The sequence below is a fragment of the Pan paniscus genome, chromosome 10 (genome assembly GCF_029289425.2).
Source record: "Pan paniscus chromosome 10, NHGRI_mPanPan1-v2.0_pri, whole genome shotgun sequence".
NCBI lineage: Eukaryota > Metazoa > Chordata > Mammalia > Primates > Hominidae > Pan > Pan paniscus.
Window position 1 is genome coordinate 5,946,638 of NC_073259.2, and position 18,108 is coordinate 5,964,745.

Here is an 18,108-nt window from a genome sequence, read left to right on the forward strand (position 1 = left end):
ATGCTTTACCTGCCTGAAGGCAGAGGACTGGAATACTGATTTTTTTTTTTGAGACAGGGTCTTGCTGTGTTGCCCAGGCTGGAGTGCACTGACGCAATCACGGCTCACTGCAGCCTTGACCTCCAGAGATCAAGAGATCCTCTTGCCTCAGCCTCTCAAAGTGCTGGGACGACAGCCGTGAGCCACCGTGCCTGGCTTATCTTGCTGATCTTTTCAACTCTAAGAGTGAATACCTTTCTTTTCTTTTTAAACTTCTTTTTCGGAACCCTCAAACACCTACTCTCTTCAAACAGCCATTCCAGCCCAGTCTGGGGAAAACTGCTTGCTGGGGTTCACCGTGGGGGCTGTGTGACTTCCCCAGCGCCTCTCGGAGATGTGGTTCAGGCTGGGAAGAAAGGTCTTCAAATCTCAACTGGAAAACGAAGCTATGTCTGAGTTAAGCGCCCAGTGGCTCCCGTGATATTTCACGCCTACTGGTTTCGTCAAGCAGGGAGTCGGGTCGTTGCTGTGGGCGACGAAAGACTCTGAGGCTAAAGCCTTGGGCGTCGCCCAAACCAGCCTCTACTTCGCTTCTGCTTAAAACCACACCGTTAGGCGCCTGGGTGGTGACTCGGTTTCCCTCGGTCACCCAGAGTCCGCATCATCACTCGCCCCCTCCTCATCCCACCCGTTCCCAGTCGGGGGAGGCACCAGGCACCAGTTCTCTGGCCCCACCTCTCGCTCCCCGAGGGAAGCCAGAATGGCCTCTTCGTGTCCCTGGCTTCTCGGGGGCGGAGCCCACCTGTGCCCGGGGCGGGGCCGGGGCGGGGCCGGGGCGGGGCCGGGGCGGGGGCGGGGCCGGGGCGGGGCCGGGGCCCGGGCGGGGGCGGGCCAGGTGCCGCGAGCAGGAGAGCCCAGAGCCGGGAGCCCTGTCCGGGGCTGGCGGAGGCGCGGGCGGAGGCAGGCGGGCGGGCGCCGGGGAAGCCTCCTTCTGGGCAGCGAGTGAGGGCGGGCGCGCAGGGAGGGAGGGCGGCAGCGAGCCTGCGACGGGAGAGGCGCGGGGAGGAGAGCCCGGCGCGGAGCACACGCGCGGAGGAGGAGCCGGGCTCGGCTCCCGGAGAGACCTGCTGGGCGCCCGCGCAGCCCGGAGACCCCTCGCGCCCGGAGCATGAGCCCGAGCCCCGCCGGAGAGCGGCCGGGAGAGACGGCCTCGGCGCAGCCCTGAGACGCTGGGCCGGGACGCGGGGCGCCCTGGGCGCGGGGCCCGGCCAGGGGGCGGCGGCTCGGGGGGTTGGAGCCCGCGCTGGCGGCGGCCGCCTCGGCGCAGCGCCATGGGGAGCCCCCGGGCCGCGCGGCTCCCGCTGCTCCTGCGCCCGGTGAAGCTGCTGCGGAGGCGCTTCCGGCTGCTGCTGGCGCTCGCCGTGGTGTCTGTGGGGCTCTGGACTCTGTATCTGGAACTGGTGGCGTCGGCCCAGGTCGGCGGGAACCCCTTGAACCGGAGTAAGTAGCACCCAGGGGAGGCGAAGGGCGCGGAGGTGCGCGGCGGCGGCGGCTCCTGCGTTGGGGGGACCCGCCTCTCATCCCATCCTCAGACCCGATTTCCCACCCATTTGTCCCTCAGGTGCCCGGCGCCGCCCCGCGCGTACTCGGGGAGAGCTGCGGGCGGGGGAAGCCGCGGGGCCGAGCGCAGAATTCCCGAGCCCGGGCCTGCCCGCCGGCCATGTGGGTCCGGGGCATCCTCGGGGCTCCTCGCGTCTCCCCTCGGAGAGCGACCCGGAGAGAGGCTCCCCGCCCGCCCCGCCGAGACGCTGGCGGAGACCGGGCCCCTCCAGCCGCTCCGGGCTTGCGGTTCCCGGGGAGGAGGTCCGTGGGGTCCACGCGCGAGCTAGGGATTCGGGTGCGGGATGCCCTCGGCCGTCCACACCCAGGCGCGCGCTCCAGTCCGCGCAGCCCAAACTTTGCCCACCGCCTTCTGTTTGGCTCACTCCGTTTCCTCTCCTGCTGCATCTTCTAGGGGGGTTCTTTTTTACCATACCTCGGAGAGTCCCGTCTCTTCCCCGCTTCCCATGCGTCGCTCCTCTCCCAGCCTCCGTCCTCGGTTCTTTGAATCTCCCACCTCCTCGCTGCGCCCTCTCTCTCCTGTTCGGGCCGCCCCTTCTGCCACTTTTCTGAACCCTGAGCAATCTACCAAACTCCCCAGTTTAAGGAGATGATGGACAGCACAGTGGACCGGGCAGCAGGTAGATTCCTACTTCTGTTTTTAACTTAGCCAAAGCCACTTAATATTTCCGTGCCTCAGTTTCCTCCTAGGAGAACAGGAGAGCGTGGTCTCTTTGCCTTTTTACATCAGTAGGTATGGCTGTGCGAGGTGGTTTTCAACGTACTGTGGATGGGCCTAACAAAGTAAAACTGACAGTGACAGGGGCCGTAAAAGATCCTGTAATAGTTGGGAAAAGAAATGGAGAAACTCCCGTTACTACCAGGTGCCCAACCCAAGCCCGGGGGGCCGAGGTTCAAAGTTCTGGCACGTGGCCTCCCATGCCTTCACTTTCCTCCCGCTTTGGGGAAACTCGGACAGAGGGGCTGAGCAAGTTGCTGAGAAGATACTCTGACTCTGACCTATCGTCGTGTCAGCTTCTCTACCCAGAGTTGGGTGTGGTGCTGTGCCTTCTCTTGTGGCCAAAGAGAGAGAATTACTAGGGACAGTCGCTGAGCTGGTTCAGGTTGGAAATGTATATTTATGGCCTAACCGTTCTGTGGTGATGGAAGTCATTCCGGCTGTGAGTTAGAGGAGACTGGCTCTGCCACTAACTAGCGGGGGAATCAAGGGAAAAACGACAGCTTCTCAGGTGAAAATGAGGCCTTTGGTCTAAATGATCTCCAAGGTGTCTTTCAGTCCGGATGCGAAGACTGATTCCAGGGCCAGAGAGCTCAGCACATCACCAGGAAGCCATAGCTTCCACCCCGGGGCCACGGCTCCATGCAGCAGAGCCCTTTCCTCTGATGCCCAAAATCTGCCGCCCATAGTGAATTCTTCCCTCCTCTGGGCCTTGTTCTTCCTTCTGAAAGACAGAGAGTGAATCTATTCTCCCCCGCCATGGCCACTCAGGCCCAAATGGATGAGCTCCTTTGGAGTGTGTGTGGGTGGGGGCCTGGGAGGCGACACCTCTTCCCAGTGTAGCCATCATTTTGTTTAGCCAGTGGGATCTTGTGCACAAATTAAAAACAGAGAGAAAGGCAGTTGCTTTGTGACCTTGGAATCAGTAACCTCCCTTTCTCCCTCTCCTCACTTTTCTTTTACCTCCGGTGTGTGTTTTCTCCTCAAACCTGGATCTAGTTTGCCACAGTCATAATCTGACACTCTGGCCCTCGACCTCTGCCTCTGTCTGCCGTGGGCCGCCTCATTCCGAGCCATCAATTCTTGAGTCTGTTGGTTTCCCCTCCCAGAAGAATCTTAACTCTCTGACTGGGTTTCCTTATTTTTTATTTTCTTTTCCAAACCAATTATCCAGAAAACTCTTCCCAGCCTCTATGCCAGAATTGACTTCGTTTCCTTACTCATGGTTTTTAACAGGAGGCTAAGCTCACACACTGATGCACCTTGTTTCCTCTCTCTTAGAACCCTGAAATTCATCTATTGTGCAGGGTGTCTTTTTGTCCTGGGCTGTCCCGTTATATTCTACTCTCGATTTCCCTGTGGAATGAGATTTAAACAGGAGCTGTGGTTTCTGCCTCCTTGTCTCCCATCCTTTTTTGTTGTTAAGAAGCCCAGACATCTTGCATCAAAGTTCCCTCTTTTCCTATAGGTTTCATTCTCAGCTCAGAGCTATTCCTCTGGAGGGACAGCCAGGGAGGAGGCATTAGGAAAGGAGAGGTAGGAAGGGGGTTGCTAGCATTCCCACCTCCACACTCTTGGATACCAACAGGAACCAGGGTAGTAAAACTGCACCTCCCAGGCCTGTACCTCTGGCCTCAACCACAGCAACCAGAACCAGCTTGTTGGCTCTGCTTTCCAGCAAGCCACCCTGCCTCCCCTCTCTAGCAATCCCTGCCAACTCACTCCACCACCCACCAGCTCCCTGTCATCTGGAAGGCCAGCCCTCATTACCAGGAACCTTTCATTTGCCTGTCCCTGTGTTGAATCTGGTGCTGGAAGAAGAGTATGGAGAGATGGCAGTCACAAACTCCAGGGTTACCAGTAATGACAGGGGAGCATATTTCCTTCTTTATCTTCGTGAAATAACCCAGTAGTTTAAGATGTGGATGATGTGCAATTTGGTTCCATATGCAGAAGGAGATACAACCACAACTGGAGTGGCTTCAGAGAAAAACAACCAAAATCCTTAACAAATAGAAAATGGACAAAAGAATTAGGACTGTTCACGCATTCATTTACACAAATATTTACTTAGCGCATACCTCGAGCCAGGCATTGTGCCAGGCCATGTAGGTGTGATGACCAGGATGTGGTTTCTAGCATCCACAGCTTCATTTAGGAGGAAAGCTAAGGTGCCTATATCAAAATGGTTGTAATATAAAGCAGTCATTAAGTTTTGCAAACATAGGACGCATATGTTTCTGTGACACCTCTCGAAATGGGGGCACAGCTCTCCCAACTAATATTTCATGGAAATGGTGACATTTTGGGACATTTTGAAGAGTTGGTAAGATTTTGGTGGATACAGAAAGGCTATTCGAGACAGAAAGAGTTACATCAACAAAGACCAAGAGTCAGGGAAAGTTTATGTTTGAGAATACTGAGCAGCTGAGTTTGGTGAAACAGAGGGTGTAAGAAGAATAGAGGATGATGCTGTATGTGGAAGGCTGAATAAAGACCTTAAAGAGTGGCATTTATTCAGTAGCTAGCAGAAAGCAGTTGAAAGTTTTAGAATACGGCAGCATTGTAGAATGGGACGGGTAAGGGTAACAATACTTTTGGTGTGGCATGGTGGTTCTGGAACAGGGTCCTGACGAGTCCCCTTGTTGAGCCCAACATTAACTCTTTAGCTGCTGGGTCATGAAGCTGTCCTGGGGAGGGGTCCGGGTGGCAGTGGGACACTCAGAGGGCCTGGGGCAGCCACTGTACTAACACATGCTTAAGGATTTCAGTGTTTTAATAAGTGGTACGGCTATCCTGGTGTGTACTGGCTGAAAAGCAGCCCTGGGAACAAATTGTTATTGGAAGTTAAAGATTCTCCAATTAGGCAGGTTTTCACAAGTTATATACCCATTTGTTCATATTGGATCAGCAAAGATTCTATCTGAAGGCAGAGTTCTGGACTAGAGGCCGGGGGTGGTGGCTCACACCTGTAATCCCAGCACTTTGGGAGGCCGAGGCAGGCGGATCATTTGAGGTCAGGAGTTCGTGACCAGCCTAGCCAACATGGCAAAACCCCATCTCTACTAAAAAAGATAAAAAAAATACCCAGGCATGGTGGCGCACACCTGTAATCCCAGCTACTGGGGAGGCTGAGGCAGGAGAATTGCTTAACCCAGGAGGCAGAGGTTGCAGTGAGCTGAGATTGCACCACTGCACTCCAGCCTGAGTGACAGAGCGAGGCTCTACTTAAAAGAAAAAAAAATGGTTTCTAGAGATGAAATATCTCAGAGCCAAGGGATGACATTTGGGCGCAAATCCAAGACGGAAGGATGGCATGTGCTGGCTCCTTTTAGATCTCCCATTTAAGTGCCAGGATTACTTGCTGGATCCCAAAGTATTCTGAAGCTCAGGAAGCCGTTGGCTTTCGCTGCCTTACCTCTATCTGTACCACATCTCTCTGGTTGGCCTTTGTGACTTCTGGCTGACTCGAGTGGGCTGAGGGAGGCACACCCACGGTGTGAGGCAGTGACTGCAGCTCCGGCCACCACAGCCGTTCTGATTTGGAAACGATACAAGCCCTCCAGTGACAGAGGTAATGCAGGGCACAGCAGTAATCTGAGACGCAGGCAGGGAGAGAGGGAGAAGCAAATGAGACAGATGTGTGGGCAGAGGAGGGATAGTGTGGCATGGAGTTGAAACCCAGTGAAGCAGCAAGCACAACCGCCTCGTGTGCTCCTGTGGGCAGGGACTGTGTCTCATGCAGCTCTGGCGGGTGTGCCTCTCTGTCCCAGGGAACCTCCTTTTCACGTGTCCTGTTTACCTCTCGTGTAGCTCCTTTTCACGTGTCCGGTTTATCGCTCTTTATGCTGATATTCCGGTCACCAGGCTACTATGTGTGTCTTCTAATCAACATTCAATTCTGGGCACATACTAGGCGCTCAGATAAGTACCTTCTCGTTATGAATGTGTCAGCTCTGAATTTCCAAGCACCTGATATTTTCCACTGGTAGATACTGTGTTTATCAGGGACTGATCCAAGAATAGAACTTAGGAATTTTTGTTCCCTGTACCATAATACATATACACAACAATGGCCTTTGAATACAAATACAGAAGATAAGCGATAAGACATCAATGTTTTTTTTTTATCATAAGCGTATTTTCTTTGGCATTGCCTATACGAGGAATGCAGTTTTTGACAATAGGTGACCTTACCCATATTTAGAGTCTCTCCTTTCCCTAGTCTCTCAGTCCCTGTGCTGATGTGGCCGGCGAACCTCAGCAACGCATCTGCCATCTTTACCCTGACTGCTACCCAGGGACCCTCAAGTTGAGGTCCCATTCCCCTGCTTGATGGTGCTGGGGCTGCCTGCCACTCCCTGTCCTGAGAGTTGAGGTCCCATTCCCCTGCTTGATGGTGCTGGGGCTGCCTGCCACTCCCTGTCCTGGGAGTTGAGGTCCCATTCCCCTGCTTGATGGTGCTGGGGCTGCCTGCCACTCCCTGTCCTGGGAGTTGAGGTCCCATTCCCCTGCTTGATGGTGCTGGGGCTGCCTGCCACTCCCTGTCCTGGGAGTTGTTCAGACGCTGTGCATGGTTATAACTGCTTTGTAGCACAAGGTCTTCTGAAAGTGCTTCCGTGCTGGCTTCTGGAGAGGCTGGTAAGTACGCTGCAGTAATTTTCCAGGCCATGGAGCCTGGGCTTGCCCTCTAGTGCTGAGCTTTGTGGAGCAGAGCAGAGCAGCCGACATAGCAGAGTTTGCTTTGGAAGGGGTCCTAGAGGCTGTTCTTGGAGTTGGCCGCTCGCTGTCTAGTTCTCCTCTGCAGCGTTCCACCAGTCTCAAAAACTACGCTTTTATTTTCCACAAGCACTTTTCGTTATATGTAAAGATTATGTGGTCTCAACTAGGCCAACCAGACATTTGGAGTTTTCAGACAATTCTTTGACCTTGTGATTCACATAATTAATAGATTTATATGTTAACCACTATACAAAAATGCGAGTGGAAGAGGTGAGAATAGTCAGATAGTGGCTCTAAAGGGCACTGGGCTGCATGTGTTGTATATTCTGAGCAAAGTGTGACAGATCTTTAAATTTTTGCAGACTCAAGTTAACAAGTGCTACTTTGAATTTAGAAGTATCCATTGGATAAGCAAAAATGAATATTCTTTGTATTCTTGTAATATTTTAGTATATAATTTATTTTTATGTTCAATATGTTCTTTATTTCATAACTACAAAAGGCCTGATACTGACCAACTTTTAAGAAAATAAACATTCAAATCGTCCCTGTGGTTCCTCTTTTTTTTCAAGTATATGTACAGAAAGCTTGATGAGCAGCTTTCACAGACTGAAAATACCTGTGTTGTGAGCACCACGATGAAGACACAGAGTATTACCAGTACCCCAGTACCCCAGGGGGGGCGGTGCTAGGAATCACTACCATCAGCATAGATTAGTTTAACATATTTTAATATTTTATATAAATGGAATAATACAGATTGTGGTTCTTTTTTTATTAGCAATTTTTTAAATTAAATTAATGAAAGTATTTTTTGAGACTGAGTCTTACTCTGTCTCTCAAGCCAGAGTGCAGCGGTGTGATCTTCGCTTATGCAGCCTTGAACTCCTGGGCTCAGTGACAGGAGTGAGCCACTGTGCTCAGCCTCATTTTAAAATGATATTCTTTATGATTATAAAAATAATGCAGCCAGGTGTGGTGGCTCACACCTGTAATCCCAGCACTTTGGGAGGCCAAGGTGGGCAGATCACTTGAGGTCAGGAGTTCGAGACCAGCCCGGCCAACATGATGAAAGCCCATCTCTACTACAACTACAAAAATTAGCTGGGTGTGGTGGTGTGTGCCTGTAGTCCCAGCTACTCGGGAGGCTGAGGCACAAGAATCGCTTGAACCTGGGAAGCAGAGGCTGCAGTGAGCCAAGATGGCGCCACTGCACTCCAGCCTGGGTGACAGCAAGACTGTGTCTTAAATAAATAAATAAACAAAATAAAATAGGGATAAAAATAATCCATGCTTATTATACTAGACAACAGCTGTGTATCTGGACCACGTTAACCCTGCGAAAGCACTTTTTTGCCTTTAGGCCAAGGAAGACCTAAGGCCAAGGAAGACCAGGGGCCTCAAGACTACAGGATACATAGTAGCCTCTGAAATTCCCCAGTAGCACTCTGCCAGGGTGGAATTGAGAACTTCTGCTCATTCCTGTATGAGAACCCTCTAAACATGTTTCTTCTGGGCTTGATCTTAGAAATAGCTGTGCTTCTCTTGAGCGGTTTGTTTTAATTTCTATTGGTCATGTAAGTTGCATAATCACTCTGATTTCTCCCGTCGTGTTGGTTACTAGGAAGCTTTAGGATTCAGTTTTTTCTTCACCTGGAGAAAAGTGTAAAGGATTTTATGATCTGTATTTTTCTACTAATTTTATGACTGTACCTTTATTTTATCTCCCCACTCCCACAACTAACTACTTCCAGTTTATGTCATCTTATATTATATGGTCATTGTAAACTACTTTAGTTTTTCCTGGACCCAATGAAGGCATAAAATAAATCAACAAAAGTGCTATGGTATACATACAAATATGAAGAAGAAATGAACAATCACCTAAAATGTCACCACTCTGACCTAGACATTGTTGAAAAAATGAAGTGTAATAAGCAGTGATAAGCAGATGTTGGATTCCAGGATGCCTTAGACAAAAAGTCTGGATTTAAAAACTTAAAAAGCCAAAAAAGTATTGCCCTGACCTTTTGGGGGGTCTTTATTTAGGTACTGAAAAGTTGAATCACATCCACAAATAAATTATTACGTCTTTCCATATAAGAAGACTACCAAACGCTTAGAATTTACTGACAGATATTGGGGACTGAGCCACTTTTGTTGAAAACAGTGACACCATAGAAGGCAAATTCAATAAAATTGGAGGCATCCTTGACACTACTGAGAGAACAGCTGAGAGACTGGCCAGGGAGGCCAGAAACCTGGTGTGTCATGTGGGCACCCATCCCTGCAAAGGTCTCACACCAGCTCCTCACACCAGCAAGGACACCTCAACGTGAAGATCTATGGCTGCTGCCAGCCTGTGGCTTTTGGATGCATAAAGTCACAAACTCATTTAGAGACCTAGCCCCTGTATTAGCAGCTGAGAATCCCTGCCCGGGGAATAGACTTTGTGTGTCTCTTCCACCCATTTCTTCTTTGAAATTGTGTTCTCGTGGTGCCTAGCAGGGGCTATGTGTGTGTCTCACTCTGCACAGCTCACATTCTGCTTTGTGGCCACACGACCCAGGAAGAGGGCCCACAAATGGATGAGAATAGAGAGAGGTGGGAGTGGAAATAGAGAAACCACATTCCAGGCCGACCAAAGACTTTATGTATAAATGCTCAGGAAATTGAACGTTGTGTATTCTGCAATTTTTATTTATTTTGCAAACCTTGAGTGGCTGCAGAAGTGATTCATTCTAAACTTAAAGCAGAATGTTTATGGAGCATTTACTTTTTGTGGCAGACTCTGAGTGGACTGAAAAGCATTGATAATTCCTGGAAAAACTGTGGAGTCTGAAGGCAGGGCAAGGTTCAAGTTCAAGTGCCATGACTCACCAATCGTGAGACCTTGTAGAAGGTACTTATTCCTTTGTAAGTCTCGGGAGCCTTGTCTGGGTAGTGGAGCTATAATGCTGTTCCCGTAGAGCTTTCCTTATGACTAAATGAGATTTAGTGAGCCTAGCACATATTAGGAGCTCAATGAATATTGGTTCCCATCTCTTCCCTCTCAGTCTGATAGGAATTAGAGAATGGCTGGGCAGGAGGGGGCAAATAGACACATTCCTCAACTGGCCCTTTTTCCAGTGCTTCTTAAACTTCTCAGCCCATGACACAGCTGTGTCCAGTACCCCGGCATTACTATGCCATCCATATCCAGCACTTGCCACCAAATACACATTCTTCAATCACTTTTTTCCTCCATGATGTTCAGCAATGCCTGCATCTTTCCATCCCAGGCAAAGATTTATATTAGGGGTGGGGGCCAGGTTAGGAGTCAAGGATTTTGCCGAGAATGAGAGCTGTCTGGGGGGCTGTACCAGGACACAGAAGCACAGCAACTGGGAAGCGATAGCCTCTCACTCTGCTGCATACCCCTGTGTACACACTGCGAGTTCTGGGAATAAAAGGCAGGAACACCTGGCAGTTATCTCATTAATTATTTATTTTAAAAAAATTTTGTTTTTAGAGATGGGGTCTCACTATGTTGCTCAGGCTGGTCCTGAACTCTTAGGCTCAAGGGATCCTCCCACCTCAGCCTTCCAAAGTGCTGAGATTACAGGCATGAGCCACCGCGCGTGGCCAGTTAATGTACACCGTGCATGGCCAGTGTACATCCTACTTTGTAACTGATTTGCCTGGTTTCCTGTTTACAGGAAATCAGTTTACCTGTAACTAATTTACTGTCCTTTTGAGGGCTTCAGTTCCATAATCTTTGGAGTGAGATGCTTCCTTGCAGGAGTAGATTTGGAAGTTGCCCACGTCACTAAGGGGTGAAAGGGACAGTCGGAAGGGAATATCTTTGACATCCTGGCCCTGGTCTTTCAAGGCTCAGTCGCCTGAACCGAGAGGTGGCAGCTCTCCCAATAGTTCTGACTGCTTTCGCCTCCAAGGTCATCTCTGACAACATGGTCTCCGTACAAGCAGTTGCCTAAAAGATTAAAGGCCTCCCTGCTGAGATCTTCTTACAAATCCTCTGATCCACTGCTTTCCACCCTGCCTGCCAAGCCCAGGTTCAAACGAATGTGTGCAGTGTGTGCTCACGCACACCTCCCTCACCAGCCAGCTGGTCCCGACTGCTCACCAGCACCTCTTAGCAAAGGTGGGCAGGAGGATGAGGACATGGAGGATTCCCTCATGGATCAGGCACACAGCGCAATACGTACTCTCTGTCCCGGGTCTCCTTTCTTTCCATTTCAGCTGAGTAGAGGGCCTGGGAAAGGGCAGTGGAGATGGGCAGCACGTCCCAGGTGAATGACTTCCGATAGCAGAAGGCAGGGGACGTTGCACAGGCACAGAAAATGGGTAGAGAAATGAGGGAACGAAATGGAGGGAGAGACCGCTACCCCATTTTTTCATTTTAGGGACTGTTTTGTTTTGTTTTGAGATGGAGTCTCGCTCTGTCACCCAGGCTGAAGTGCAGTGGCACGATCTCGGCTCATTGTAACCTACGTCCCCCAGGTTCAAGACATTCTCCTGCCTCAATCTCCCGAGTAGCTGGGATTACAGGCATGTGTCACCATGCCCAGCTAATTTTTGTATTTTTAGGTTTCGCCGTGTTGGTCAGGCTGGTCTTGAACTCCTGACCTCAGGTGATGCGCCCGCCTCAGCCTCCCAAAGTGCTGGGATTACAGGCGTGAGCCACCGTGCCCAGTGTAGTGACTGTATTTTTCATATCTGTAAGTTTTATTTTGTTCTATTTCAAATTTGTTGGGTTTTTAAACACTACATTGTGGCTGGGCGCGGTGGCTCACACCTGTAATCACAGCACTTTGGGAGGCCAAGGCAGGCAGAGTTCGAGGTCAGGAGTTTGAGATCAGCCAGGCCAACATGGCAAAACCCTGTCTACTAAAAATACAAAAATTAGCTGGACGTGGTGGCGCATGCCTGTAATCCAAGCTACTCGGGAGGCTGAGGCTGGAGAATCGCTTGAACCCAGGAGGCGGAGGTTTCAGGGAGCTGATTTTGTGCCACTGCACTCCAACGTGGGTGACAGAGTGAGACTCTGTCTCAATAAATAAATAAATAAATAAATAGGCTGGGCACGGTGGCTCATGCCTGAAATCCTGGCACTTTGGGAGGCCGAGGTGGGTGGATCACCTGAGGTCATGAGTTCAAGACCAGCCTGGCCAACATGGTGGAACCCCGTCTCTACTAAAAATACAAAAATTAGCTGGGCATGAGATTACATGCCTGTAATCTCAGCTACTTGGGAGGCTGAGGCAGGTTAATTGCTTGAACCTGGGAGGCAGAGGTTGCAGTGAGCCAAGATTATGCCATTGCACTACTGCCTGGGCAACAGAGCAAGACTCTGTCTCAAAATAATAATAAAAAATAAATAAAAAATAAATATAAATAAAGAAACTACATCCTTCTTCTGCATTTAAAAATTTAAAACAAATTTATTTAATTATCTAAAATTGTTGGTTGCAAGAGGCTGCCAATATGTTAGCATCTGCTTACTGCTCTGATTTTTACATCTTCAAATTTGGCTGCTGGAGATTCTCTTACCTCGTGGAGGGCTTTACTATGTAAATAAAACAGCAGTTTGTCATACTTCTAGCATTTTTAATATTTTGCTGTGGGTATTTTCCAAAAGGAAGTCCTCGGGCTTGAATTTCTAATACCTCCTCCAGCGACAGCAGGCTGTTGTTATTCGGGTGTGTGTGTCTAAGCAAAGGTGAATATTTCCATTTGAGGAATATAGCATAAGCTAAGTGGAAAGTCTGGGGAATACAAACTTTTGTAGGGAACACAAGTTCTGTAGTGCAGAGGCTTGAAGGAGATGAAGATGAAATGGTAGTTGCAACCTCATTGTGGACTCTCCTGAGGGCCAGGTTGCTGAGTTTGGACTTGGTAGGGAGCAACATACATTTATTTTATTGATTAACTGATGTTTTTTATTTTTAGAGACAGTGTCTCAGTCTGTTGCCCAGCCTGGAGTTTGGTGGCATGATCGTGGCTCACTGCAGTCTCAAACTCTTGGACTCAAACAATCACCCCACCTCAGCCTCCCAAGTAGGCAAGACTGCAGGTGCATGCCACCATGCCTGCTTATTTTATTTTATTTTATTTTATTTATTTTTTGAGACGGAGTCTTGCTCTTTCGCCCAGGCTGGTGCATCTTGGCTCACTGCAAGCTCTGCCTCCCGGGTTCACGCCATTCTCCTGCCTCAGCCTCCCGAGTAGCTGGAACTACAGGTGCCCGCCACCACGCCTGGCTAATTTTTTGTATTTTTAGTAGAGGCGGGGTTTCACAGTGTTAGCCAGGATGGTCTTGATCTCCTGACCTCATGATCCGCTGGCCTCGGCCTTGCAAAGTGCTGGGATTGCAGGCTTGAGCCGCCGCGCCCGACCTATGCCTGCTAATTTTAAAATTTTCTTTGTAGAGATAGAGTGTCACTATGTTGCCTAGGCTGGTTCAAACTCCTGGACTCAAGCAATATTTTTGCGTCTATCTCCAAAACTGCTGGGATTACAGGCACAAGCCACTGTGACTGTGTCTAGCCAACATAAATTGTTTAAAGCAGGAGTTTGATATGGAGGGAGTGTTTTCTTTTTTTTCATCCACTGATTTGTACTTTAATTGTTCAAACACTTTTTTTTTGGATACAGAATCTTGCTTTTTCACCCAGGCTGGAGTCTAGTGGTTCACTGCAGCCTCGACTTCTTCAGCTTAAGCAATCCTCCTGCCTTGGCCTCCCTAGTAGCTAGGACCACAGGCATACACCACCATGCCTAGCTAATTTTTAAACTTTTTGTAAAGATGGGCCTCAGTATGTTGCCCAGACTGGTCTTGAACACCTGGGCTCAAGCAATCCTCTTTCCTCAGCCTCCCAAAGTGCTGAGATTACAGGCATGAGCCACCCCACTGCCTTTAAATACTTACCAACCCCTTCTACATCCCAGGAACTTGTGACTGTAGGTTGATTAGGCTGTTGGAAGTTTGCAGGATGGCTAGGACGTAGTGAGGTGGTTACTGCAGTGACCGAGAGGGTGGGTGGTGAGTGCCTAGCCGGAAGGAGTGGCAGATGAAAGCTGAGACACGTCAAGGCAGGAAGTGACAGAGTTTGGCAGTAGGGTTGATGGAGAAGGTGATGGAATACCAAAGTTGTGGGTTTCATACGTGGGTCTCTGGCTGTACTCTGCCACAATCATTTAATTAAGGGTTGTCTTGTGCATCCAGCATCTCAGAAATGGTCTCCTGAGAAAAAAAATGCCTTCATTTGTCCTTGTACTTTCCTCTCTGGAGCTTGAGTACCATGGTGGTCCTACAGAAGAATGCAAAGGGTGGGGAGGCAGACATTCATTCAGCAGGTGTTTACTGAGCACTTGTTATATGCCAGGCTATGCTCTGGGTGTTAGGGAGATCATGGGGAACAAGAAGTTGGAAGAGTTTGCCATCACAGAGCATACATTTCTGGTGAGGAAGAGACAGAGGATAATCGCGTAAACAAACAGATCGGGATTTGAGATGGTGATGCTATTTGGGAAGAAAAAGAAGCAATAATCGCACAAAGGGACTAGCTTGGAGGGTGAGGGGGCTCTCCCAGAAGTGACAGTCCTAAGACAGATAACTCAGGGCTGGAGAACATGACACCAAAAGGGTGTCAGGATTACAAAGACCTCAGGAATTTGGAGAATGGGAGCTGGGTAGAAGAGGAAAAAAATGTAGAACGGAGTCGTTGCTGGTTTTCAGGATAAGCGTCTCCTTCCTAATCCATTGTCCTGAAAACAACATCATCCTTCACCTCACTGGCAGGAATAGAGTCAGCCTCAGACTTGGAGTTTTCTACCAGGAGTGCTTGAGAAAGAGGTACTGGCTAAAGACTGTCTGGGCTGGGCAGAAAATGATCGTGGCTGTTTCTTCTTCATCACAAACCCAGATCCCAAAACCAGTATGGGGGGATGGGGGATGTCCCGTTGAAAGCCAGACTGGAACTAACCCCGTCCCCTCCCTCACAACACTTTTTCCGCACGACCATTAGTGCACTTATCAACCTTAGCATTGGATCAGAGTTATTTTTGTCTGTTTGTCTTCCCCCATGAGATTGTAAATTTCTAGATACTGGACCTGGGCATTTCCCCCTCTTTGTGGAGAGATTTTTAACCTTTTGTGGATCACATACATCCGTAAGAATCTGATGAAGAGGCCAGGCACGGTGGCTCACGCCTGCAATCCAGCACTTTGGGAGACTAAGGTAGGAGGATGGCTTGAGCCCAGGAGTTTGAGACCAGCATGGGCCACATAGCGAGACCCTGTCTCTACATAAAATTTAAAAATTAGCCCAGGCCAAGCATGGTGGCACACACCTGTAATCTCAGCATTTTGGGAGGCTGAGATGGGTGGATCACTTGAGTCCAGGAGTTCAAGATCAGCTTGGGCGACATCGTGAAACCCTGTCTACAAAAAATACAAGAATTAGCTGGAAGTGGTGGCACTACTATAGTCCCAGCTACTCGGGAGGCTCAAGATCACTTGAGCCTGGGAGGCAGAGGTTGCAGTGAGCCAAGATTGCACCACTGCACTCCAGCCTGGGTGACAGAGGGAGACCTTGTCTCAAAAAAAAAAAAAAAGCCAAGTGTGGTGGTGCATGCCTGTGGTCCCAACTGCTCAGGAGGCTAAGGTGGGAGGATCACTTGAGCCCAGGAGTTTGAGGCTGCAATGAGCTGTGATCTCACCGCTGTACTCCAGCCTGGGTGACAGAGTGAGATCCTATCTAAAAAGAAAGAAAAGAAGAGAAGAGAGAAAAGAAAAAAGGAATCTGGTGAAGAAACGGTTACACTTTCCCCAGAAGTTTGCCCATCTCCTGTATATTTTGCATACTATTTTGGGAGGAGGTACACAGTCCCCTGACCCCTATCCATGGTTCCCTAGTTAAGAACTCTACCTGAAGCTTTACCCAGTGCCTGGTATGTTCTTGGAGGCTGATGACTTGGGAATATTCTCCTTATTAAATCTCCTTGCTCTAGTTGCAGGGGACAGATGTTAGGTGGGAGAAAGAGAGCCAGGAAGAGCCCTGCTGCTGGGAGATGCAGAAGAGTGTTTAAATCATCCATCTGGAAGCAGCCATCCAGAGAGCAGTAGCTTCACCCTCACTTCCTGTCCCGGGAGAACCGGAGGTGGGGTCTCCTCCTTGGGCTTGGTCTTCCCTTGGGCTCTGCCGCGCCTCCTCTTCGCCCTGTGCCTGCTGTTTTCCAGTCTCATGACATCCCTCTGCTTGCCTTTCAAAACTCCGCTTATCCTTCTCTCTCATCTCTTCCCTGAAGCCTTCCTCAGTTATTTTAGAACCAGCTGACTTCGTTCTTTCTGGAACTTATGTTGCACCTAAGTTTTCTGAAACTTACAATTGAGCACTGACTTTCTTTCATTCCTACTTCATCTGGGTTGGTCTTGCGTGTCCCAGCTAGGTTGTTAGAGAAGCCAAAGATGGCTCCAGAGTATCTGGTTAGGACAGTTTGCTTCACTCTCCCCACAGCGTTGATGGAATGCTTGGAAGAGGCAGGCAGTTCCCTTAGAATCGGGTCGGCGCAGGCTTCACTGTGCCCGTGTTTCCTCTGTATGGACATGGCCATCCTTGCTGCCTTAACTTCTGGCATTGCTGTTGTGCCCTCCAGGCCATCTGCTGCTGTCTTTGGTCCTCCATTTCTTCCTTCCTTTACCATGGCATAGTGGTGAGAAGCTTTGAAGTCAGACTACCTGACTTTGATCCCTGGCTCCTGTCCTTAGTAAGCTGTGCCTCAGTGAGCATATTATTGAGCCTCAATATGCCCCAGTTTCTTCTCTGTAAAATGGGACTATTAATGGTACCTGTCTCATTGTGTTTTTGTTGTGACAATTAAGTGAAATAATACAGATAAAGTACTTAGAACAGTTTCTAATACATAGTGTTTGATAAATGTTAGCTGATGGCTGGACACAGTGGCTCACATCTGTAATCGCAGTGCTTTTAGAGGTTAGAGGCTGAGGTAAGAGAATCCCTTGAGGCCGGAAGTTTAAGACCCGCCTGGGCAACATAGCAAGACCCCCATCTCTACCAAACAATAAAATAAAATAAAGAAAAATTAGCTGGGCGTGGTGGTGTGCACCTGTAATGCTAGTTATTAATACTTGGGAGGCTGAGGCAGGTGGATCGCTTGAGCATAGGAGTTGGAGGCTGTAGTGAGCTGTGATCACGCCACTGCACCCCAGCCTGGGTGACAGAGCAAGGCCCTGCCTCATAAATAAATAAATGCTTATCTGAGTGCCTAGTATGTGCCCAGAATTGAATGTTGATTTGAAGATACATGCAGTAGATGTTAGGCGCTATTGTTTATTATAACTTAATCAGCTTTTCAATACCCTCTGTCCCTGTTTTGATTGGTTTTAGCATGCTGACTTTCACATATCAAAGAATCCTAGGACAGGGTGGACCCCAGGGGTGCAGACATGGAAGAAAACCAAAAGCAAAGCAGAAGTCCAGAGATTTTAAATTCTGAAATGGATTATACCTGCATTTCTTCTTCTAGGCCCATGGCAGACATCTCCAATAGAACATGAAATTCTTTTACCGAGCTCAGCTGCAGTCTCAGAATTTTCTCAACATTTCTCACCAGGCAGTCACTACAAATTGACTTGAGCTGCCCCTTAAAAAGGTTATCTATTTACCCAGCCTCCTGATTTTACCAGTGAAGAATTTAAAGCCTGGAGAGCTTTAATCAACCTGCCCATATAGCAGTTTATAGGACTCCTGGTGCCTAGACTATCGTTTACAACACACCATGCCACTCACCCTCTGCCTTCGCTCATTCCCTTTTTGTTTGCTGAGGACGCCTGCTTTTAACATCTGAGTTTCACGAGGTCAGGGAGGGTCCTTTCTTTTTCTAACTGCCCTAGCAATCTGGTAGTATATTGTACCTGCATATAGACCGACCTCAAGTCTGTTGATCTATTTTTTTCTTACCAGTGAACTAGCTGAAGTTATTGCCACTCAGTTGGGGGTGGATCATGCCTGTTCCCAACTCAGCTGCCTTTAGGGGTGATCCAT

At 49.1% G+C, this 18,108-nt stretch overlaps 1 protein-coding gene across 3 annotated transcripts in view; it reads left to right on the forward strand.

Moving 5' to 3' along the window:
• The first annotated feature begins 872 nt into the window (after positions 1-872).
• B4GALNT3 (beta-1,4-N-acetyl-galactosaminyltransferase 3) overlaps positions 873-18,108 on the forward strand; it is a 111,152-nt gene continuing 93,916 nt past the window's right edge. The window contains exon 1 of one of the 3 annotated variants that reach the window (XM_034935066.3): positions 873-1,479. In XM_034935066.3, coding sequence (XP_034790957.1) covers positions 1,311-1,479 — 169 coding nt within the window. In that variant the 5' untranslated portion in view covers positions 873-1,310. The remainder of the gene's footprint in view (positions 1,480-18,108) is intronic. The other 2 variants (XR_004665550.4, XM_034935065.3) reach the window with 2 other exon arrangements.